This window comes from Dendrobates tinctorius, unplaced genomic scaffold (assembly GCF_039654945.1).
Source record: "Dendrobates tinctorius isolate UK_male_01 unplaced genomic scaffold, ASM3965494v1 ptg000162l, whole genome shotgun sequence".
Lineage (NCBI taxonomy): Eukaryota > Metazoa > Chordata > Amphibia > Anura > Dendrobatidae > Dendrobates > Dendrobates tinctorius.
The window spans coordinates 57,208,125-57,234,036 of NW_027361829.1; the positions used below are offsets into that span (position 1 = coordinate 57,208,125).

A 25,912-nucleotide genomic window follows, 5' to 3' on the forward strand; every position below is an offset into this window, starting at 1 on the left:
GTAACCGTCTCCGCCTTACCCCACACCCAGATGTGCCTGCTCAGTTAGGATCTGAAGCTCCTTCAGCACGTTCGCCTACACCTCAAAACATTCCCCCCCAAAACCAACCTTGGCCACAACAGGGCTAAATTGCAGCCTATAGCCAACCTGCCCAATATGGCCACTTGTACAGACCCGGTGTTGCTCGACATGGTCATATTGGGAGGTATGATGGACGGGCCTACAATCAGCCACAGGAGTATAATCTCCATTATCCATATGGCCACTTCGGCACACAACTACATGACCCTGGCCACATATTAACTCAGGGCCAAGATTACCCACCCCAACAGGGTGATGATCAAGCTGGGAACCCCACCCACCAACAAAGAGATGAAGCCCTCCCACCCTCACCTCCACCAACATACCAGCATTTATAATGGCAAAATGTTCTTGTTTTTTTTGCATTAGCAAAGGATGTTTTTTTTTTCTGTTTAAATATATTTGGTTGTACAAATTATGTTTAAAACATAAATGCCCACATTTTTAGGGCAATATATGCCAGATGAAAGAAATATGGTAAACACTATCTCCAGTTACCTTTTGCATTTATAAAAAAGTTAAACATGCAAAGTTTCGACTCTTGTTTCCTTATTTTCACAAATGGAACTAATTACACATCTTTAAGCCAAATTAAAAGAACACACACAACATATTAAAGTGGGCAAAAAAATTTATATATACACACATAAGAACATCACAACATAGATACAGCTTGATCTTGCCAGGTAGTAGTACCCTGAGGTGAAATAAAATACTGGGTGAACACATCACGGACTTTGATTCCTGAGAGAGGATGCCGTAAAGGGAGCACATGTGGCCTAGGCCTATCCACATTGCCCACAACACCTTCAGCCACATCAGATGAGGAGCAATCATGCAGACTAGTGAAGTTATGGAGGACCACACAAGCTTTGATGACCTCATTGACGTTGGCTTCACTCAGCTGAATGGCAGACTGGAGGACACACCATTTGGCACAAAGAATGCCGAAGGTGCACTCCACCAGTCGTCAGGAACGTGATAGGCGCAAGTTAAATATCCTGTGCCGGTGGTCAAGGTTTCTGCGCGGGTATGGCCTCATTACATGCCTGGTCAATTGAAAGGCTTCATCACCCACTAGGATATAAGGCACCACTTCTTGATTTAAGCCTGGAAGCTGACGTGGTGGTGGTAGGTCCAACTGGTTATTGCACAGCCGCTGACCCATAATGGAAGGCTTGAAGACTCAAGAGTCTCCAGTTCTTCCATAAGCCCCAATGTCTACAATTATAAACCTGTAGTAACTGTCAACCAGAGCCCACAAAACTACAGAAAAATATTGTTTATAATTATAGAATTGGGACCCTGAGTTCGGCAGCTTACGCACACGGATGTGCTTCCCATCCAGGGCTCCAATACAATTTGGGAATTTTGCATTGCGCCTCAAATCCCCTGGCAATCCTCAGCCAGTCTCCCATCTTGGGCTCTGGCATGACCAGTTGATGAAGTCTGGTCCAGATTTGCACACATGTAGCCCGGACTATGCCAGATATTGTCGATCTCCCAATGAAAAACTCCAGATGGAGTGCGGCATAAGAAAGCCTATTTGTGAGGAACCTACATTTTATCAAATGTAGACAAAATATACATTACTACATGCAAAATGATGCACACATTACATACAGATCACCAGAACAGTGTGTAAGTAAAAAGCTAGGCTTACACTACATAAACACACGTAACATGGCTATGTAATGTGTAATAAAACATCATAGTATTCTTACTTAGACAATAGATTTTGGATATATTAAGAAGGTCAGTCATTCAAAAATGAGTCACTGAGTAAGCTAATGATTTAGCTAAAGAATCATCTACATACATTCTGTAGCTGAGGAATACATACCATAATGTAAGGAGAAGGCGCTCCTCAGCAGAGATACATTTGCGCATCCTGGTATCCTGGAAGGTGATCCCTGGGCGCACTGTCTCCAACAAAACATCAAAGGTAGAAATGGTCATCCGACAATAGATGTGTCCTCAGAGATGCATAAAGCCAGTGAAAATGGCCTTTGTTGAGGCGTTGTCTCAAATGCGGATGCACCCACAGTCGACTCCTCCTCCTCTAATCCACAATCACTGGGTATGGCTGGCCAAAGCGGCGGGACAAAACCCAGTTGTACAGAACATGGTCAGTTGGGGTGAACTGAAGTGTGTCTGACATGTTTGCAGGCAACCAGCAAGACACCAACACAAGCACAGCACCAAAATGGGCAGATTGGAGGCTGCCACCTGTTGGAGAGTCAATAAATATTGTTGCTGATGATGACTTAAATTATGTTCAGTCCTCAAAACCGTTAAATGTCCATTTTGCAAGGTTGCGAGAAAAATGCGCTGTATGGATCAAATACGGATTACTTACGGATGCTTACATGCGCAAAATACGTGGCCAGACCTTGACAACGGATGACATACGGATTACTATTTAGGGGACATTTCTCCGTATTACGCATGTAAAATACAGACCATATTTCTCGTCGGTTAGTGTGACTCCACCCTTATTGTTTGACTCAAGCTATTATCGTTAACATATTTTGTCATTTTTCCGTCTTTATGTACATTGATAATTCTAAAATCTTGCAGGATTTTTTTCAGTAATGGTCACTTTTCAAAAATCAAGATATTCTGATCATAGGCAGGATTATAAATAAAAGTATCCGCTATATATAACATACATAGAATCACACCATAAGCAATAGATGATACGTGCAGCTCACATCCTACCCCTCCTTGCACAAAGATATCTGCATAGATCACAGAGTATATACATATTTTGGATGCCACACTGTTGAAGGACTTATATGGGACAAAAAAAGATAGGACTACCCTTGTCCTTGGGTTGTGTTTAGTATTGCAGATGATCCCCATTTAACACAATATTGCTTAGGTGCAATATATAGTCTATCATCTAGGTATTTACTATTTCTAAAAAATAAAGCACACAAGTTCTTCTAGTCTTTAGGGCCTGTCACACTAAGCGATATCGCTAGCAATATCGCTATAATGTCACTGCTTTTGTGACGTAGCAGCGATATTGCTAGCGATATCGCTATGTCTGATACTTACCTCCGACCACTCCCCCGCTGGTTATTGCTGATCGCGCGAGAACGTCCTGGACCGTTTCTCGTCGTCAGCTTCCCGCTGTGACGACGAGCGACGCGTGTACGCGGGCGGGAGGACGTCAGGATCGCCTCGTCTGACAGGTAAGTAACGACCCCTGACCCCTGCGATGTCGCTGGTGAGATCTGCCTGTGTGGCAGCTCACTAGCGACCACTTAGCGATGTACCAGCGATCCTGACCACGTCATATCGCTGGTCGGGATCGCTGGTACATCGCTAAGTGTGACAGTACCTTTATAGAACCAATTCAGGTTTTACATAAATTGAGGGAATTACATCAAATCTATCGATAGGATCAACCCTCATAAGTCGCCTTTATGGGAATGCAGGTCATAGGAAGCTGAATAACGTGATATCTTGTTATCTGTAATACGGTATCTAATTCAAGCGAAATACACATTTTTCTTATATGTAAATGAGCTGTTGTTGGCTATGGGCCGGACACTGATAAGCATGAGAATCTGTCTCCAGATCCATGAATTAGGGCATTACCAGTGTGGTGTGTAATGGCGACTCTCTGCTCTCCTGATCTCACTGCAGAGCTTTGTGTGACTGATTATACCTGACACATCTGAAGGTTACTCTCAGCTCCAGTTTCCATCTCACAGGCAGACAGGGTTGCAATAGTGTTACAATACAGCAGAGCTGAGAGAGCTGCAGCTGGTAATGTGTTTGCTATGAAACAAACTTCAGTTCTACTGTTCTTTCTTTGTTCCTTGTCTCACAATAATAATGCCACTTTAATTAAAATAATCTCTGGAGGCAGATTCTCATGCAGATCAGTGTCTGTCGCATAGTCCTGAACAGCTTATTTACATGTAAGAAAAGCATGGATTTCTCTGGTATAATACATTGGATCACAGGTATCAAGGTATCATTTTATTCAGCTTTCTATGACCTACATGCTCATTAAGATGGCTTTAGAGGGTTCAAAATACTGACAAATTCCCTTCAAAATATAAAGTTAGTAGCAAACATTGTTTACCAGTTATATTCCTCTACGGCTTCAGTGCCTATGCTCCAGTAATCCCTACTAGTCTTTGTTAATTGTCCGGGACCCAATCAACATTTAAGAAAAGTGATTGCTGAGGCGAGTGATTGGATGCAGTGGTCATGTGGTGGGATATCTGGAGCATTGGTCCTGCAATGGCAGGGAATTTAACTACGTTTGTGTTTATTTTACAACTCCCAGACAACCCCTTTAATTAGTATGAACTCCCTTATGATGTATCAAAAGCTGCATTATATTTTCACTCTTATTCTATATCAGACAAGTTTTGTTGTTAATAATTTGAAACCCTTGACAGATTCTCATCCAGCTGTTTTTTTCAACTATATCAGGTATTTCCTCAGTCATTCTCCGTTATTCAAATAATAAATTGTAGCATTATGACATTGTTGTTGGAATTGACATTTTACATGTCATTCATGTCTTATAGATGAGTACAGTGGAGTACAGGATTGAAAACTAGTAATTTATAAATCAAATGCTATAACATATTTCAAAATAATGATGGTAAAGATTAGGATACAAGACATATTTTTTCTCTAGAACAGAATAATAAATACTGTTTTTAAACTATTGATCTAAGGGAGTTCTGTAGTCACTAGAGAAGTGCTTCTCATTCATTCCAGGCTCAGTAACCTGTAGGCAAAGAACTAAGTGCCCCCAAAGCTACATCACATCACAATCTAAAGCCAATTAGCCTGCAAATTAGATTGGTGGCAAATTACACTGCATTGTAGCCATTAGTGCAAATTAACACTTAAATCTTACACAAATGAATAGGTATAAAGAGGGGCATACATAGAAATCACAAGGCCCTATAACAAAAGTTGTAAATCCCCCCCCCTTACCCCAGAAAATATTCAGCGGGGGTCATAACTTTTATAAACAGGGAGAAGGATATGTTTTGAGCCAGGTTGAGTAGTGGAGTCCAGTTGAGCAGGCAAGGACGGGGACGTGCCCAAGTTTAATGGAGCAGCTAGTTTGGGAGCTTCAAGTTCCTGTTTCTCTTCTGGGTCAATAGTGGCAGGTCTTAGAATTCTCCCTCATCATCGTCGACAGCTGTGGAGGGGAGTGTTTCAGGAACAACGGGTGTTCTCTCTGATCGTGATCCTGTAACAAGCAAGAACGCAACATGTTCCAATGAACTACTCGAGTGGGAGCATCTTCTTTCCCTTCAGGCTGAACCTCATAGACGGGACCTTCATATCCATTTTGGTGTTTCACCCGATATGGGGTTTTCTCCCACCAACATTCCATCTTGCCTCAAGGACATTTGTCTCATACCAACACACGGTCTCTGGCCTTAAGAGCTGTCCCTCATAGGGGAGTCACCTCATGATGTTCAAGTTCCCGGAACTTGGTCTGCACAAGCCGATTTAGAGTCTACAGATGGTGACGATGCTCACGAACCCAGGTGCATACCCCCGTCCATGGATAGTCCTCTGGATCCAATTCCAGCTCCGTGAGTTATCTCCCCTTCCGGCCGAACAGTAGGGTGTATGGTGTATTTCCAGTTGTATTGTGCACCTGATTGTTGTGCACCAGACTAATTCAGCCACAACCTCAGACCAGCGAACTTTCCAGTCTTTCTCCAGGGTTCTCAGCGTCTGAATCAGCGTACGATTAAAACGACCGCAGGCCCCATTCCCTTGGGGATGCTAGGGCGTCATCCTGAATTTCTCAATCTGATACAGGTGATGCAGCTCTTCCATAACCCATCCTTGAAAGCAGGCACCTTGATCACAGTGAATCCTCTTCGGACAGCCTAACACTCGGATGAAGTCCCTGCAAATGGTCTGTGCCGCCAACTCATCAGTCTGATCCCAGGTTTGAGTTACCATCGCGAATTTGGTGAAGTGATCGGTCATTACCAGACAGTGTTCACATCCAAGGTGGGCTGGGCCCACAGTCAGGTAGTCAATCATCAACACCTCTAGGGGAGCAGAAGTCAAGATAGTTTGCGTAGGGGCCCTCTGTTCTGGGGGCTTCGCCAACTCACAGTTCCTGCATTGCTGACAAGCTTCATCCACTCCGTCTTTCAGTCTTTTGTCGGTATGGTTCCCTAATAGGTGCGGTGCTCCCCTTTGGAATCTCGTGGGTGATGGCTGTGGTACACCCAAAATCATCGTCACGGAGAGCAGAAACATCCTGATATCGCTCTAGCACCGCTTCCACTTGTACCTGTTATGGTAAGAGTTCCGTTAGCTCAGCCCGCATCTGTTCCAGGATTCGGCATCCTTCCTTTAGGTGATTAGATTCTGGGTCGGAGGACACTGATACGGCCACTGTTCAGGGATCCCCCTGCTTCATTGCCAGCTGAACAGCCTCCTGTGGTAACAACTCTTCTGGCATTCCAATGATCTGTGCTACTTCACTCTTGGGCGGAAGCATGAGATCGCCCTCCCCAGGGTTGACACATTGCACTGGCACATTTCCATCGTGAACAATGGCTAACGTCCACGCAACAAGGAGCCCTGGAGGTAATTGCTTCATGACAGCTGGCTCAATCTGGACTTCGACTCCTTCAAGAGGGTTAGAGGCTCGGATAGGCAAAGAGAGTACAGTCTGACCTGGTGGTAAGATGAGATTGGTGGAGGCTAGAACGATCACCTTGGCTAAGGCTTTTCCTCCACTTGAAGTCTCTTGGGCTTGAGCCACTTGTATCAACTGTTGGAACACTTTTCTCTGGGGGGAGCAAAGGTTCCTTCAATTCAGAAACACTTCAGCTGACTCATTAACCAGGAGTTTCCCAGGGTCCTTCAGTACATTCATTCCTAACCTCACAGTGGGGCCAGTACCGAGGTCCCCAGCGGTCAGCACGACTCCTTTTCGGTCCACATCCTTGCCACTCACAGTGATTTGCATCCAGACCACCCCTGTGACTGGGATGAGCAACTGATTGGCTGCTGTCAATTTGATCATTGGACCCTATGCAGGCCGCATCGTCTCGGGGAAATGACATCTGAAGTAAGTCTCAGGCATAGTAGTTACTTGAGAGCCGGTATCAACTGAGCAGTGGACAGCCCAGCCATCCAGTTTGGCCCAAACAAGACGACTCGAAGAAACTAAACTTGTGGGACTTCTCCCTCTCCTTCTTGGCTGCACAGGCTCCGGGTGGCATCCCCCAGCCACGGAGCACACTAGTTTAACGGACGGCGGTGGAGGGGCCATTCACGGCGCGCACATCCTCAAGCGAAATGTCCAGCGTCTCCACAGTTAAAACAAATTGGCAGCCCCTCTATGCAATGCGGTCTCGGCCCCCAGCGAGGCTCGGGACCAGTTCTGCCTCCGGAGGGGTCCAGGGGTTCTGGAAGTTTCCTCTTCAGTTCAGACTATTCCTCTCGCATGTCATGGATTTACATAGTAACATAGTAATTAAGGTTGAAGGAAGACTTTAAGTCCATCTAATTCAACCCTTATCCTATCCTAACTTGCCCTAACATGTTGATCCAGAGGAAGGCAAAAAAACCCCATGTGGCAAACAGTAAGCTTCAACTTGGGGAAAAAAATTCCTTCCCTACTTCAGATACGGCAATCAGACTAGCTCCCTGGATCAACGCAATAGTAAGGAAACTAGTGTATGTACCCTGTAATATTATACTTTTCAAGAAAGGCATCCAGACCCTTCTTAAATTTTAGTAGGAATCACTCATTACAGCATCATATGGCAGAGAGTTCCATAGTCTCTCTGCTCTTACAGTAAAAAATCCACATCTGTGATTATGCTTAAACCTTCTTTCCTCCAGACATAGAGGATGCCCCTTGTCCCCGTCACAGGTCTAAGAGTAAAAAGATCATTAGAAAGGTCTTTGTACTGTCCCCGCATATATTTATACATTGTAATAAGATCACCTCTAAGCCTTCGATTTTCCAAACTAAATAACCCCAAGTGTAATAACCTATCTTGGTATTGCAGACCCCCCAGTTCCCTAATAACCTTGGTCGCTCTTCTCCGCACCCGCTCCAGTTCAACTATGTCTTTCTTATACACCGGAGACCAGAACTGTACACAGTATTCTAAGTGTGGTCGCACTAGTGACTTATATAGAGGTAAAATTATGTTCTCCTCATGAGCATCTATGCCTCTTTTAATGCATCCCATTATTTTATTTGCCTTTGCAGCAGCTGCCTGACACTGGCCACTAAATGTGAGTTTGTCGTCCACCCATACACCCAGGTTTTTTTCAGTGACAGTTTTGCCCAGTGTTTTACAATTAAGCACATAATTATACATCTTGTTTGTTCTACCCAAGTGCATGACCTTACATTTATCCCCATTAAATCTCATTTGCCATTTATCAGCCCAAGCTTCTAGTGTACATAAATCCTCCTGTAATATAAAATTGTCCTCCTCTGTATTGATTACCCTGCAGAGCTTAGTGTCATTTGCAAATATTGAAATTCTACTCTCTATGCCCCCTACAAGGTCATTAATAAATATGTTAAAAAGAAGCGGGCCCAATACTGACCCCTGTGGTACCCCCCTGCTAACCGTGACCTAGTCCGAGTGTGTGCCATTAATAACCACCCTTTGTTTCTTATCCCTGAGCCAGCTCTTAACCCACTTACACATATTTCCCCCTATCCCCATTGCTCTCATTTTATGTATCAACCTTTTGTGTGGCACCGTATCAAGAGCTTTTGAAAACTCCATGTACACTACGTCCACTGCATACCCTTGTTCCAGTCCAGAACTTACCTCTTCATAAAAGCTTATCAGACTAGTCTGACAGGAACGGTCCCTTGTAAACCCATATTGACATTGGGTCATGAGGTTATTCTTCTCCAGATACTCCAGTATAGTATCTCTTAGAAAACCCTCCAAGATTTTACCCACAGTTGAGGTTAAACTAACTGACCTATAATTTCCAAGTTCAGTTTTTGTCCCCTTTTTGAATATTGGCACCACATTTGCCATACGCCAGTCCTGTGGTACAGACCCTGTTATTATGGAAGATTAAAAATAATGGTCTATCTATGACTGTACTTAATTCCTGCAGTATTCGGGGGTGTAATCCATCTGGGCCCGGGGATTTGTCAATTTTAGTGATTTTTAGACACCGCCGTACTTCCGGCTGGGTTAAGCAGGTGACATTTAATGGAGAATTTCTATCCCTGATCATGTTATCCGTCATGGGATTTTCTTGTGTAAATACTGTTGAAAAAAGTCATTTAGCATATTGGCTTTTTCCTCATCCACCATTTCACCAATACTATTTTTAAGGGGGGCCAACACTAGCGTTTTTTAGTTTCTTACTATTTATGTAGTTAAAGAATATTTTAGAATTATTTTTACTTTCTCTGGCAATGAGTCTCTCTGACTCAATCTTTGCTGTCTTGATTTGCTTTTTACAGAATTTATTTAATCTTCTGTATTTATTTAATGCCTCATCACTACCTACTTGCTTTAATTCTCTAAATGCTTTCTTTTTGTCACTTATTGCGCCTCTTACAGCTCTATTTAACCATAGTGGTTTCCTCCTATTTCTAGCATGTTTATTCCCATACGATATATATTGTGCACAGGCCCTATTCAGGATGCTAATAAATGTCTCCCATGTTCTTTGTGTATTTTTATGTCTCAGGATATCGTCCCAGTTAATTGCACCAAGATCATCTATCATCCGTTGGAAATTTGTATTCCTGAAGTTTAGTGTCCTTGTAACCCCTCTACTACACATCTTATTAAAGGATACATGAAAACTTATTATTTTGTGATCATTATTACCCAAGTGACCCTCAACTCTTATATTTGATACGCGGTCTGGCCTGTTGGTTAATATTAGGTCTAGCAGTCCCCCCCCTCTTGTTGGGTCCTGAACCAGTTGTGAAAGGTAATTGTCTCTCATAGTTGTCAAAAACCTAATACCTTTACAGGAACTGCAGGTTTTGGTTCCCCAATGTATTTCACGGTAGATGAAGTCCCCCATAATAATGACTTCTCCTTGAGTCGCAGCTTCATCTGTTTGCTTTATGAGGATATTCTCCTTTGCTTCCATTATTTTTGAGTCTTATAACAAACCCCTATCAGTAATTTATTATTTTTTTCCCCCTCCCCTTATCGCCACCCACAGGGACTCTATATTTCTGTTCTAACCCCACCCCCAATTTCATTATTTGTGCCAAGGTCTCTATCTTCACTGTCTTCCCCCCTATAAAATGAATACCCTCCCCCCAATCCCTAGTTTAAACACTCCTCCAACCTTCTTGCCATTTTCTCCCCAGCACAGCTGCACCCTCCCCATTGAGGTGCAGCCCGTCCCTAGCGTAGAACCTGTAGCCAACTGAGAAGTCGGCCCAGTTCTCCAGGAACCCAAACCCCTCCTTCCTACACCAATTCCTGAGCCACTTATTAACCTCCCTAATCTCCCGTTGCCTCTCTGGCGTGGCACGTGGTACAGGAAGTATTTCCGAAAATACCACCTTGGAGGTCCTTGCTTTAAACTTGCAGCCTAATTAACTGAAATCATCTTTAAGGACCTTCCACCTACCCTTAACTTTGTCATTTGTTCCAATGTGCACCATGACCACTGGATCCTCACCAGCCCCTTCCAGTAATCTGTCAACCCGATCAGCGATGTGTCGGACTCGAGCGCCAGGTAGGCAGCACACCATTCGATGATCCCTGTCTTTGAGACAGATTGCCCTATCTGTTCCCCTAATAATTGAGTCCCCCAATACCAGCACCAGTCTGGCCTGCCCTGCTCTCCTATTTCCCCCCTTACTGGAGCAGACACTCCTCCAGCTTTCAGAGGACATGACTTGCTGCTGCAGCAGTGCTACTCCTGCACTGAAATTCCCCTCATCTGCCAACTTAGCAAACTTATTGGGGTGTGCCAGATCAGGACTAGCCTCCCTGGCACTGTTCCCTCTACCCCGCATTCTAACTGTCACCCAGCTAGCTGCTTCACTGTCCTGCAGCTCCAACCTAGCATCCCCCCTCATCTATCCCATTGAGCGTCTGCTCAGTGAGCAGAAGACTCCTTTCCATATTGTCTATGGATCTCAGTGTTGCCAGCTGCACATTTAGATCCAGTATCTGGGCTTCCAAATGTACAATGTGCTCACATCTCGCACAGCAGTAGGCACCCTCGACCGGCTGGTCAAGGATTTCATACATGCGGCAAGACGTACACTGGATGGCAATAGTGGAGCACATCCTAATGGGGATTGCACCAGACAGAAAAGATTAAAAAATAAATAAAAAGTATTAATAAAATATAACAGTAATTCAGTAATACCTCCCTTGGAAACTTCCTGAATCCAAAGTCACTGAATCACAAGTCACACACTTACCACAGTTCACACTAATGCTCAGGTCACACTCAGCTCATTCACACTCGCTCAGGCAGAAGATTTAAAGAGATTTTTTTTCCCTTTTACCAGCAAACCACTCTGCTGCTCAATGCACTTCTAAAAGGAGTTGAGCTCCAACCAGCTGCCCCTTATAAACCCTTAATTATGAACCCCCACCCTTAATTAACCCCTTGTGAATATAGTTACACCTCAAGATTTAAATGCAATATAGATAACCCTTAAAAACACAGATAGTAAAATAAGAGATTAAACCTGTAGAGAGAAAAAATATGTTAAACAAGCTCCCCAAAAATTGAACAGGTAGAAAAGCACTCAGCAACCCACAATTCAGCAACTCACACCAATTTACACAGATATTTGTTAAAGGTTTTCCAAATACCTCTTCACTGAATCACAAGTCACACACTTACCACAGTTCGCACTTACGCTCAGGCCACACTCAGCTTGTTCACACTCACTCAGGCAGAAGATTTCCTTCCCAAATTCTCTCACCCAGCCTGGTTCAGTTGCCAATGGGACAGACACCTCTCCTCTCCGGAATTTCCCTGCCGGGACTGTCACCCTCTGCTCTTGCTCACACGTGCGTGCTTTGTTCCCTACTTCCAAAAAAGACATGTGCAGATTAACCCACAAGCGCTCCCGCAAGGCTTGTTTAAGCAGCGCATCTATAAAGCCTGCTACCAGCTGATCTCTCAGAACTTTGTCAGGGGGTCCTCCTCCTACTCCATCTCACTTAGCTATCGTGGCATGGATCTCCTGCAGAGAGTTCATGTACTGGGTCACGGATTCCCCCTCCCTTTGGACATGGCTAAACAAGTGCATGTGCAACTCTCCAACATCTGTGGGGTCTCCATGCATTTCTTCTAAGATTTGTAGTACTTTGGCAAAGGTATCTAGTTCGTGTGGGGGGCCAAAACATGATGGAGCTCCTTGCTTCTTCGTCCAGGACAATCATAACAATCTCTGTCTTCATTGTGGGGGTCATGGGGTGCATCCTCAACATGCCCCTGACCCGCTCAGTCCAGTCCCATAACAAAGTGTTGCTCCCTGTAAACTTCGGGAGGTTGCTCAACATTGACCCCAGCGGTATACTAGCCCTTGAGGCACCCATGGCTGCTTGGTCTGTCCCCTCTTTGCCTGTAGACTGCATCCTGACGACTACGCCAAGTGTGAGCAAGTTTCAGGATGCAGGGACAGACAGAAGGTAGAGCAAGAGTTAATAACTTTACTTTAACAAGGGAATACACCACGCAGGGAGGTAAACAGTTAACAGGGGGACGTAAGCCATTCAAAGCGTAAATCGTATGTAAAGTTAAAGAACAGCAGAAAGGATATCAACAGTTCATGTTGGGTCACTTATCCTGTCAGACATTTCCCAGGATGGGACGAATCACGGAGCAGGTGATGATGCCAACAACAGCTGGCATGGCACTTGTCCGGTGAGGGTCCTGAAGATAACGCGGATCTGTCTTCTGGCAACAGCAGTTGGTCTCCGGTACCTTCCGCTGCCCCCAGTCCATATACTGATGCAACCAAGAAAGTGCAGGTCACTACACTGTCTGCGCCCACCGTGGCCCAACGGATATGCACTGGGGAATCAGGGCATAAATGATGGTCCCGCACTCATTCTCCCCTAGGCTACACACGCACGGTACCCACATGCCCAGATCGTTTGGCACCTCGCTTCATGGCGACCAACGGGCATGCTGCACATTTCTCCTCAGTCTCTGCCAGCGGTGGCAGCAGTGCTCGGGCGTGGGCCTGCGCTGCATGGAGGCTCCAGGGCCGGAGCATTCATTGGTCCCTGCTGCGTGCTGTCTGTTCCCGCCAAGTCTGACTTTCCGCGAGCGCTGAAGCTGTGCTCCCTTAACCACGCCCCCTGCTTCCACATGCAAGGATTGATCCGGTCCTTTAAGCTTTCCCCCGGACAACAGAGGAGACAGCCCCAACAGATCCTGAACCAGCACAGAACAGGTACCCACGGCACGGTCCTTCTTCTTACAGTACGAAGTCATGCTAATTCAAACACACACAGTATTATGGCCCCTACACAGTTTGATGACCTGCCAGTATGATGCCCCACAGCCCCCACTCAATATGATAACCTCACTGCCCTTACATGGTATCATGACTGCCACTGCGCTGCACACAGTATGATGGCCACTTGGTATAATGCTCCCACAGTCCCTATTCAGCATGATGGCCCCTTACATAGTAAAATGTCTGGCTACAGTCCTCCACTCAACATGATAGTCACCATAATCCCCCACTCATTATGATTGCCCCCACAGCTCCTCACTCAGTATAATGGCCCCCACATCCCCTCACTCAGTGTAATGGCTCCCACAGCCCCTCAATATGGGCTCATAGTCACATGCGAGAGACTCGCACGATTCTCGTGCAAGTCTCTCGCATGAAAACCTGGCACTGCCACCGGCACTCGGACCGGAGCGTGTGGCTATATGTATTTCTATGGTATATCAAAATGAGGGCGGGTATTTCAACCCAATGGCCTCTGCAACACTGGGCTCAGCAGTCAGGGACCCTTCTCCTATAAGGCTTGCGGTCCTCAAAAAATGCTATTAACCTGCCAATATGAGGTCAATCTGCAGGTTAATAGTATTTTAAATCAGTGCGGCCACCACATTCAAAGCTACCGAGAGGAAATTAACTGTATTCCTCCCGGCTGCCTCTGGCTTTCAGTCATAGAGGTTGGCTCGGCTTCAGTCTCCACTCAGTACATAGTGAGCAGTTTCTGTTACCACACACCAGCACTGACTGACAGCCAGTTCTGCAGTGCATCAGTACTAAGCAAGCTGTCAGTCCGTGAGGGGTCTGGACTTTAGAACATTATTACCTGCAGATTGACGCCACATCTGAAGGTAATGACATGACAGTTCCAAACTTTAAAAGTGCTTGGATCAAACAAAACAGTAACCACAGCAGGAGCTCAACTGTCTATTAGGCTGCAGTCAGCCATATGTGAGAGTCGAGTGCCAACTTACTGTGATCCAATTCTCTCGTATGAGAGAATAAGGGTACAGGTGTGGAGAAGATGGAGAGCTTAATTTCTCCATATTCTCCATTGTCTCAGATGACATCCTATGTTTTACATGCACCCATGGACTTATATGCACACTGTCCAATTATCAGATTAATTTGAGGCATGCTGAGATTTTTTTCTCATGCCGAGTTAGCATAAGAAAATAACTAACGATCTGCACTGCCCCATGGTATAACATTGGGCCGAGTGCTGATAAAACATCAGATAGCACTTGGCTGTGTTATACGCTCGTGTGAGGGAGCCCTTATGGTCAGTCCATGCTGCGGATAGCACAGGCACAACTCCTGCGCCCGTACCATCCCCGAGACAAAACTGTACACCTGATTGCGGGAAATTACCTAAAATATGAAGCTAAAGTTATATTTTTCTATTGCATTTTCCTTTTGCAAGACACAGAAGTTACCAATTATGCAATGTGTGCAAGAACCTTAAACATGTAAAATTCCAATCAATTGTAAAACCACAGGAATGTTTCTAATAAAGTTTAGGTTCCAGAACATTTGTAGTATTCCGTTGTGGGCAATAGACTTTAATAAGAAGCAGGAAAAAACAAAAATTGGATTTCTTAGGATTTTTATTGTATAACTGTGAAACTATAGAGTCATGATTTTTATGCTGAACACGTTCTCATGAGATCATCATCCTTTATGTCTGCTTTATTAGCTACAGTGATTGTTCTACTCCTTGGTAGCAGCTTGGGCCATTCTCTGAGCATGGAATGTATTAGGCCTTTTAACAAGCAACTCCCATGCTCCCGGATGCTAATTAGACACTACAGAGCGGATAATATAAAGATCCGCAGCCATGACAAGGACAAAAGAAAGTTCAGATGTGGTGTAAGTGTTATTATTCTGCGTACAGACAATAAGTGTGGTCGTGTATGTGTGAACCTTATTCCGCCGTTGTGACGCCACTGCCAAGATGTTACTATGGAGTTTGCCACACAGCTGGGTCGATAAAGCTGCTTTCACACATCCGTCTTTTTGAATCCGGCACAATGCGGCTAAAAGTGTGAAAACCGGATCCGGAATTGGATCCGGTTTTGGCACATAGAATTTAATGATCGCCGCATCGTGCCGGATGGACATGCGGCGTTCCGTTTTTAGCCGGAAACGGCAAACCTGCACTGTCCAGCATCAGAAAAAAGCGTTGCCTGCAACGTTTTTTTGCAGCGCCGGAACGGCTTATTCAACAGCGCATGCGCGGACACTGTGTGGTTTAACCCACAAGTGCCCGGCGAGCGAGCGCATATCTCTCTCCCCCCCCCCCCGCATACCGCTTCCTCTCTTGTCCCCGGTGTGGCTCCTTTAAATGCTTTCCAAGCCGGATCAGGCGCCGCATCTGCAGGCCTGATCCGGCGGTCCGGCTTTCCGCCGCACGCCGCCATAACACACCGGATGTGTGAAAGCAGCCTAAGCAAGCTAAAAGTGGGAACTGAAATATATGTCCTTTGCTTTTTAACCCCATAGTATGCAGGTGTTTTACAATACTTTATTTTAGTTTTTGTCCTGCCAAAAAAAACTATTTATAATATTATTATAATATCAGTTTAAAGAGGGAGTTACGGAGCTTGAAGACATCAGGACAAAGTTGGGGAAAATTTTGACAATTTTTGAAGATTACTTACACTTTTATTTTGGACGCAACTGATGTAAACAGATGGCAAATAAAAATTGCTGCCCAAAATTTGATTAGCTGCATTAGGTTTGTATTATTTTCAAATTTTTATTCTGGCACCATCATGTGTTCATGACAATGCCAGCACTTGACTTTTACGTTCACTGCACCATTTAAAGAAGTTGAAAGCAAGCCAATTATCAATGAGTGTTAATAAATACAAAAATCTGTAATACTGTAATTTCAATACATGGAGTTAGATAAAGTGGGAATATTTTATTTATTTTTAAGACCTTATAGAAGTGATCAAACTTTTATATATTTTTTTTATTTTCATGCACTGTGTACAAAAAAGTAGCAGAACAGCTAGCTATGTGAATGAATTGAACTGACTTTGCATCAGCAAATGGTAGGAATACTGAGTACTCCTCAGGCTATGTGCACACGCTGCGGATTTTTCCGTGCGGATCCGCAGGCGAAACCGCAGGTAAATTGACCTGTGGTTTTACCTGTGGATTGGCCTGCGGTTTTCCCCTGCGGTTTGACACCTGGACAATGGAAGAGGTGGCAAACCGCAGCGGAATCCGCAGAAAGAACTGGCATGTCAATTCTTTCAGCGGATTTAAAACCGCAGCTTTTCCGCAGTGTAAAAACCGCAGCATGTGCACAGCAGATTATAAATCCCATAGACTTACATTGTACTGTACACTGTCTGCAGAACTGCTGCCGATCCGCAGAGGCCAAATCCGCTACTGATCCGCAGCAGAATCCGCAGTGTGTGCACATACCCTTAGGAAATTTATTGTTTTTGCTTTTGAAAGCAAGTGAACATGATATGTAAGTCAGTTTAAGCATGTTTATAGGTGTAATATCCAGAGGGCATAAATATCTGAACTAAATAAAAAGTAAAACCCTTTTTTTCAGTGCAGATGGTTTATAAAAGCACATTCATGGCATTTCTAGAATAACTTTTTTAGTTCCAATCTAATTTAAAGCAACAACAAAAACTGTGTATGTTAATAAGTTTAGCTCTTAGATCTGTTGAGACTGATGAATTTTCTGTGAAAATCCATGCCAGAATGTCAAAATACTTGTGATATTAAAATAAGCATTTAATAAAGAGAGAGAGAGATTATGGATTCAAGTGTATTCAACCTTTGTCCACCATGCCTGACAGTTGCAGCCAAAACCAGGAGTGGAACAATCAGAGGAAAAGTATAATAGAAACACATCACCACTTTTGTATTATCACACACTCCAGGTTTTGGCTGACAAATACTGACCAAATACTGAACATGTGTGCGTGACCTTATTCTGTAAGTATATAAGGCAATAACTCCCCCTAGTACTGGATAGATGAAGTCAGAATTGAAAATTTTTCTAGTCAGATCTCCTATATATGTACATATATTACAGCACTGAATATTGGACTTAGTACATTTTGCAGTACTTTGATTACTTTGAGTCAAGAGTTAGAACTAGGCTAAGGTTTGCTCAGTAACAGAGAAATGGACTGGCCAAGTAAAGTGTGCCTGGACTTGTCTGAGAAAAAACTACATGGGCATATAAATAATTTGCTGACAGATTCCTTTTAAGTAGCTGCTACTAAAAGCTAATGGTATGAAACACAAATGTAAGACAGAAGTCGTGGTAATGTTTCTCGGTCATGTCTCTGTTACTCTGCTTGTATTATTACGGTAATGGTGCGTGCCCTGTACAGAGCTAAGGACAAGTGACAAAACGCAACACACAGCTCAATCTTCAGGAATCTTTCATCGCTATCAAATGTACAGTAAACCAAGGAATTGCACATTTTTTTTCTGCAGAACACTCCTCTGAGTCATTGGCAGGGTCAATTCTAGCTTCCCAATGCCTGAGTCAGAAATTAAAACTCACCCCACCCCACTCCTACAAAACAAATTAATAAAGGATCAATTTACATGTAAAAACCTCTATCTCTAACGTACATTAAACATCTCTGTGATTGAATTGTCTCAAGATTCATGCACAACCTTTATTTCAATGGCGGACTTAAAGAGAATCTGTCACCCCATTTTTCGAGTATCAGTTGCCGGCACCGCCATCAGGGGCTTATCTACAGCAATCTGAAAGGCTGTAGATAAGCCCCTGATGTAACCTGAAAGATAAGAAAAGTGAGTTATATTATACTCACTCAGGGGGGGTCCGGGTCCGGTTTTGGTCCGATGGGGGTTGTGGTCCGGTCCGGCGCCTCCTATCTTCTAACGGTGATGTCCTCTTCTTTGCTGCCTGTCGTAGCTCCTGCACAGGCGCACTGCTCTGCTCTGTTGAGGGCAGAGCAGAGTCCTGCAGTGCGCAGGTGCCGGGAGAAGTCCGGCACCTGCGCACTGCCGTATTCTGCTCTGCCCTCAACAGGGCAGAGCAGTGCGCCTGTGCAGGAGCCACGACAGGCAGAAAAGAAGAGGACGTCACCATTAGAAGATGGGAGGCGCCAGACCGCAACACCCATCGGACCAAGACCTGACCCCCCCCGGTGAGTATAATCTAACTCATTTTTCTTATCTTTCAGGTTACATCAGGGGCTTATCTACAGCATTACAGAATGCTGTAGATAAGCCCCTGATGGTGGTGGTGGCAGCTGATACTCAAAAAATGAGTGACATTCCTTTTAAGTAAAAAACGTCCACATGCAAGAACAGTATATGGGCCCTTTGCAGTCCAAAAGTTCTGTTTGCTGACTTGTAGAAGGTAGTGGCCCCCTTATCTCTTGAACCCCTGAGCAGCTACACCAATCATATGTCCGTCCATGTCTTAACTCTTCCTATCAACCTCTTTTTTAGTATACTTTTATTACTTGCATGTCTCGGCATGGGCCACATAACTATTTGGCTTCCTGCTCTGTCGCTCCTAATCTGGGCACCAGAATCAGACGGAATGACAAGAGGGCATCACTGATGATGTGTAGCAACGTTTCAATGATTGACAGACTTCACTGTCCTACTGCATGGATCCTGACGATGCTTTGGAGCCCCTTCAGCTGATGAGCACTGTGCTATGTGTTCAAATGAGAAGCAGCACATTGCAGCTCCCGTCAGACATTGTGTCTCCCTTTAGACAGAGAGAGATTGCTTCCTTTGTGGAACTGCACGAATGCCGATGGGTTGCAGTGGCAACCGGAGACTATCCCTTTGCCTATCACATACTGATAGGTTAATTGTCAGTCAAACGCTAAAGGCCCCGTCTCACTAAGCAATCTCGGTAGCGAGATCGCTGCTGAGTCACAACTTTTGTGACGTAACAGCGATCTCACCAGCGAGATCGCTGTGTGTGACAGCGATCAGCGAGCGGCCCCCCTGCCGGTATCGCTGATCGCTGGAAGAAACCTCTGGACATTTCTTTGGTCGCTGGACTCCCGCTGGCCAGCACGCATCGCTGTGTGTGACAGCGGGAGACCAGCGATCAGGTGTAAAAAAATAATTAAAAAAAATAAAAAATATAGTTATTCTCACCTTCCGACGTCCTGTTCAGCCATCCTGCCTCTCTCCACGCTCCGGTCCCAGTGATCCTTTGCATAAATGACCGCGAGACTTTGTTATCCTGCGAGACCGTGACATCTCGCGGTCATTCGTGCAAAGGATCACTGGGACCGGAGCGTGGAGAGAGGCAGGATGACTAAACGGGACGTCGGAAGGTGAGAATAACTATATTTTTTATTTTGATTCTATTTTCTACAGCGATAGCCAGCGATGCCGGGCGCTCGGCATCGCTGTGCTGATCGCTGGTGAAGCTGTCTGTGTGACAGCTCACCAGCGATCACATAGCGACTTACCAGCGATCCTGACACCTTCATATCGGTGTCGGGATCGCTGGTGAGTCGCTTAGTGTGACGGGGCCTTTAAAGGTTGGATAATATGATGAAAGGATTGCATGTTTAAGTACCCTTGTTGGACTACTAAGCACTGTAAAGAAAAAAAGGAAAAAAAATTGGTTTACTTGTGAAAAATATCAACCCCCCCCACAGACAGCTGCATTCATAACAACCGGCACTATAAACCTGTATTATTTTTCAACCTGTGTGACGAATGCCATTGAAAAAAAAACATGAAGAACAAGGATACCATTATTTTGGCTCAAAAACAGTTAAATTTATCATCCTAGAGAAATGGACAGATTTTTTTTGAAGGTGTTATTTTAGTTGCTTCCATTTTTTTCTCACCCATTTTTTTTCACTGTGTGAACATTTTTTTATCTGTTGATTCTTAACAATGTATAAGTAAAAAATGTATGGTCCGTGGATGGAACTTTATAGTAAAGTATGTCTTCTGTATTTCATCTGCTTTACTTGGATCCACATAGACTTTAACGGTTGATTGTGATCTGCAAGGCAGATGAGAATAGGACATGCTCTGAGCCTCATGGACTGGAGATATCAACACTTTTTTAAAAATGATGTGTGTAAAGATCAATGAAATTCTACGGGCCAGTGTGCTGTCTGAGAAAAAAAACAGACGGATATAGGACATGTCACACTGATGTGTGAATTTAGCCTGAATTTAATATTTCAATTATATTGCACAGTGATATCTGTGAAAAAATAAAATGTATTAAAACTTCCAAATTTGATGTTTTTTGGTTCATGTCTAATACAAAAAAAAAGAATTAACAAGTGATCAAAAAGTTGAATGTACTGACAAATAGTAACTGTAAAAAGTACAGCTTGTCCTTCAAAAAATTAACCCTAATGTAGCTCATATATGGAAACATAAGAATGTCATTGGCAACAGAAAATAGTGGCCCCCCAAAAAAGATTTAATTTTAGAATCCTTCCAAGTGTAAAAGTGGGAAAAAATTTAAAAAGCCTTGTATAAAATTGGCATTGTTATGATTGTATCAACCCACAGAATAAAAATAGCATGACAATTATACCCAATAGTTGAAAGGTGTTTATCAAAATAAAGTATAGAATTGCTGATTTTTTTTTGTTAATTTTCCTTCCCAAAAAATGTCATAAAAAATGATCAAAAAGTCACATCTACTGCTAAATGGCATCAATGAAAACTTCAGCTTGCAATGAAAATAAAATAATCCCTCACATAGCCCCACTGACTGATGGAGAACTGGCTTTCAGAATATGGCAGCAAAAAATCTACTTTTTTTCTGTCTAAAAAAACATAGAAATTTGGTAATGTGATAATCATGCTGACCCAAATTTAGAGCACAAAAAAGTGAACCAGATTTGTTTATATTCCTTACAATAAAGAATTTTTAAAAGTTATTATTTATATTTAAACCCTAATAATTCCATGGTGTTTATTTACTGTATTTTTTAAATGTAATATGTATGTAACCCCATTTAGGCTAGTTTCTCATTAGCGCTTTTGAGCGCAGTGACGGCCCACGCACGGCCACCGCTAAGCCCCGCTCCCTGTCGCGCCTCCACCGGTAGCTCCGCCTACCGGCGCATGACGCTGCATGCGTCCTGCGTCTCCTATCTTTATCACTGGGGGTGCAGGCCGTGCGCAGTATGCGTTTGGCGGCGCATGCGTCCTTTTCACGGTGCGCCGAGCGCAACCAAACTGCAGCAGGTTGCGTTTGGCGCTGGTCGGCGCACCGTGAAAAGGACGCATGCGCCGCCAAACGCATACTGCGCACGGCCTGTGCCCCCAGTGATAAAGATAGGGGACGCAGGACGCATGCAGCGTCATGTGCCGGTAGGCGGAGCTACCGGCGGAGGCGCGGCAGGGGGCGGGGCATAGCGGCGGCCGTGCGCGGGCCGTTGCTGCGCTCAAAAGCGCTAATGTGAAACTAGCCTAAATGGGGTTACATACATATTACATTTAAAAAATACAGTAAATAAACTGACAGACTGGTTCAGAGAGGGAGATGACCTTGCCCTTGCCGGCTTACAATCTACAAGGTAATGGGGACAAGACAGTAGGTTGAGGGAGTTGCAGCATCCCTAGTGGTGGTGAAGTGACATTTCAGGCTATAGCCTTTCCTGAGATTAGTATTCAGGTTGTGTCTCAAGGTTCCAAATGTGGGACACAATTGGACCTACTAAGGCACTCAATTCCAGATGACGGGGATGCTCAAGAAAAATCTTGGAGGTGATTGAGTGAAGAACATACGAGTAGAAAGAAGGAGGTTATGTGAGGGCCAGAGATTATGTGTGGGGAAGTATGGGGAGATTAGTTTGGAGATATATGGAGAAGACAGATTATGGACAGCCTTATAGGTCATTGTGAGTATAATTTAAACTGGATTTCTTGAGGAATTGGAAAGGACAAAAGGCAGAGGTAAAAGAGTAGCAAGGGGAGAGATGGATTAATTGGGCAGCAGAGTTAAGGATAGACTGGAGGGTATGAGCGTGTTAGTTAGGAGGCCACAGAGGAGGATATTACAGTAGTTGAGGTAGAAGATGAAAAGAGCATGCACTAACATTTTATTATATTTTGGGTTGAGGAAAGGGCAAATTCTGGAATGTTATCAGCTGTTTTGTAGGCAGAGGACAGGTCTAGAAAGAGAAGTACAAACTAGTGCAGTTAGTACGTCTTTTTTTTCCAGCTTTGTTTAGGGCAGTTTCAGTGGAGTAGTAGACATGGAAGCCGGATTGTAGGTTGTCAAAGAGTGTGTTATAAAGAGAAGGCTGGTAGTGCAATAAGAGACTGCGCTGCTGTGGTAGAATTCAAGGTATCTTTATTGCCAACGCGTTTCCTGAGCCAGTCCCAGCTCACTTCATCAGTGCTGATGAAGTGAGCTGGGACTGGCTCAGGAAACGCGTTGGCAATAAAGATACCTTGAATTCTACCACAGCAGCGCAGTCTCTTATTGCACTACCAGCCTTCTCTTTGTACCAAGTCCTTGGACCTCGTGCAGACTGCTGCAGCTGTTTTATGCGATTATAGGTGTTGTGACTCTCACAACCCTATCAGGTGAGCCTAACACTTGCTGTGCACTCATCTACTTTCCATACATACCTATGCATTGGAAGCGCCCTGTCTCCCCCTTTTCTTTTCAAAGAGTGTGTTATGTGAGAGATGGGAGGAAATTTCAATGTGGACATACCCCAAAATGATACCACTCACAAATACAACTCATCCCTAAAAAAAAAATGATGATACCACTCACAAATACAACTCATCCCTAAAAAAACAATCCCTCATATGACTATATTGCCAGAAAAAATAAAAACCTAATGGATCCTGGAAACATGATAAATAAGTTAATAAAAAAGTTAAAAAAATAATTGTCAAAAAGGCAAGAACAGGTTGTGAAATTAAGCGGCTAATAATGTGCGTCCTAGGTATACTGTCTGTTGAAAATGTGGACAGCCCCTTTTTAAATTAAATAGTCCTCCTTTTAAAATAAAAACACCATGTATTTACCTCTCACACCGACACCGTTCCAGGAATATCGGCATAGGGTCTCCCTGGGATCGATTGAAATTGTTATGCCACTTGAGCCTAGCAGTCAAACAATGGCCAATACCTTGGATGAAGTTATTACTTCCACTTCTCTGAAGTTTATCCAAAGGTGTTAACCTTGGACAAGTGGAAGAGGTGAGAGCGCAGCAGCCCAGTAGCAGTGCTGACTGTCTACAGGGCTTATGTCACTTGAGACCCAGCGCCGACATGGCTGGAACAATGCCGGTACAGGTAATGAATACTGTATATGGTGTTTTTAATTTATGAAGGGGACAATTTCATTTAAAAAGGGGTTGTCCATGGACATCCTCCTTAATTTGTTTAGTGTAATTAAAGAGGGTTTGTGATAAAAAACTTTAGTGTCAAGTCAGTGATATACAGTATATTACTTAAAGTCTAAGGAGTGGTGTGAAAGCCAAAATTGCAGTTTATGCTTTGAAGGTACCGATCCCTGTTTGCAATCATAGGTTTGGCCACTCCATGTGAGATTAACTCAATATTGTAGTTCATGGAGGTTATAGAAAGCTCAAACTGCTTTATCTATACATGACACAAATCATCTCACCATCACTTCACGCCTTGAAGTAAGCATAACGAAATGTTACTTGGATTTTTCAACACAAAGTCATATTTGGATAGTCGCTGTCTTGCATAATAGGACATTATGTTCACTGAATTGATCCGTTCTGTTTTTCAGTGCACTGAAGCCAAAAAACACTGCTGGTACTTTGAAGGATTATATCCCACATATTACATGTAAGTATTACTGTGTTTCCACATTTATATTTCCATTATGTGTTGACTGATCGTGACCAATATGTCACGATCCCACCCGCTGACACTGATATTTCACGGACGGGGGGATGCGACACACTGCCGACACATGGCTATCACATGCACAGGGGGGCTTATCTTAATTATCCCACCGCTACCACAATGTGTTAAAAAAATAGCAAGCTAGTCTTGCCCTAGCAATTTATCGCAGGAAGGTTGCTTTGGATGTCCCACCACTGCTAACAATGTTTCACGAATTGCAGGGATTTATGTATATCCCACTTTTCAGTTCCACTTTGGAACTTGCAGCCCTCCGGCGCCCCCCTTACCCTCAGGTCAGTCAGGGAACTACACCTGGGATAATTGGGGGCTGGCCGGCTGCTTCAATGAGGACTGGCTACTCGGCACACTGCAGTGAGGGAATTATAAAATGCTCTGGCCGCAGCCACCCAATTACCTTATAGAATCCCTTCAGTCACTCTCAGCAGTGCCCAGAACCCAGACCACACTTCGCTGCCACCAGCTCCAGATTTCTCTGATTAAGTTATAAACTTAATAGAGGGGTTTGAAGCCAACCCAATTCAGTAGCGTAATTATCTTAAAGGCACGTAAATTCGTTTTTAGAGCATGGAGACAGAGCTAATAAGTTTTATTGTTTATTCCCAAAGGCGGGCAGTGTTACAAAGATAAAAAAAGGTTTTACAAAGTTGAGATATTCGATATGTACAATGCAAATATAAAATAAACAGGATTAAAAAAACAGAGATTAACACTTACATTTGCTTAGATGGACTTAGGCTAACCATGTGAGGAGGTGTGGCCAGATGTCTCCCTGCATCTGGGATCCTAGCAGCATGGAATCTCCAGCAAGACTGTAAATTAAAGGATTGCATCGCCTGCATTTTTTTACTCATTAAAACCAGATCCTGAAACTTTTTTTTATTGATAGAATGCTTGACAGCAGCCACATGGGCTATAGGCAGCAATAATATGGAGATGTTCATTGCCTCTATGGGAGAGGTTTATATTGTGAAGAAGAGGAAGATGATCCAGCTTTTGATTCACAAGTCAAATTAGTGTCATTAAAAACTTGAATTATTTGTTTCCAAGGTTAAAAATATCCAAAACATCAAAAGTCATCAAGAGCTCCCCATATGGGGGAATGGTAGGGCTGACATAAAGAAAAAAAGGAATAGGAAGACCAGATGCAATTTTGAACATTCTTAAACTTGGTTTGGAACATTTTTTTATTTATAGATATGTTTGTCAGCAGCCACATGGACTATAGACAGAAATAATATAGAGATGTTCATTGCCTCTATGGGAGAGTTTTATATACATGCTCTGTGGTCTGTGCAGAGATTAGTATACATCACCTATAGTAAGTGGTGGATGTGTTTATATACTGTATATATTTATATGTATGTACACACACACATCCACCACTTACTATAGGTGATGTTAGGTATTGTGTATTGTATTTTGTTTACATACAACAAAAATGTCAGCAGCACTCTAGATGTAATATGG

General features: G+C 43.7%; 1 protein-coding gene across 1 annotated transcript in view; it reads left to right on the plus strand.

Annotated features, from left to right (window-relative positions):
• The window catches only part of VOPP1 (VOPP1 WW domain binding protein), a 184,902-nt gene that overhangs the window by 73,159 nt on the left and 85,831 nt on the right, over positions 1 to 25,912 (plus strand). The window contains exon 3 of the mRNA XM_073550042.1: positions 24,306 to 24,364. Within this exon, the coding sequence (XP_073406143.1) occupies positions 24,306 to 24,364 (59 nt within the window). The remainder of the gene's footprint in view (positions 1 to 24,305; positions 24,365 to 25,912) is intronic.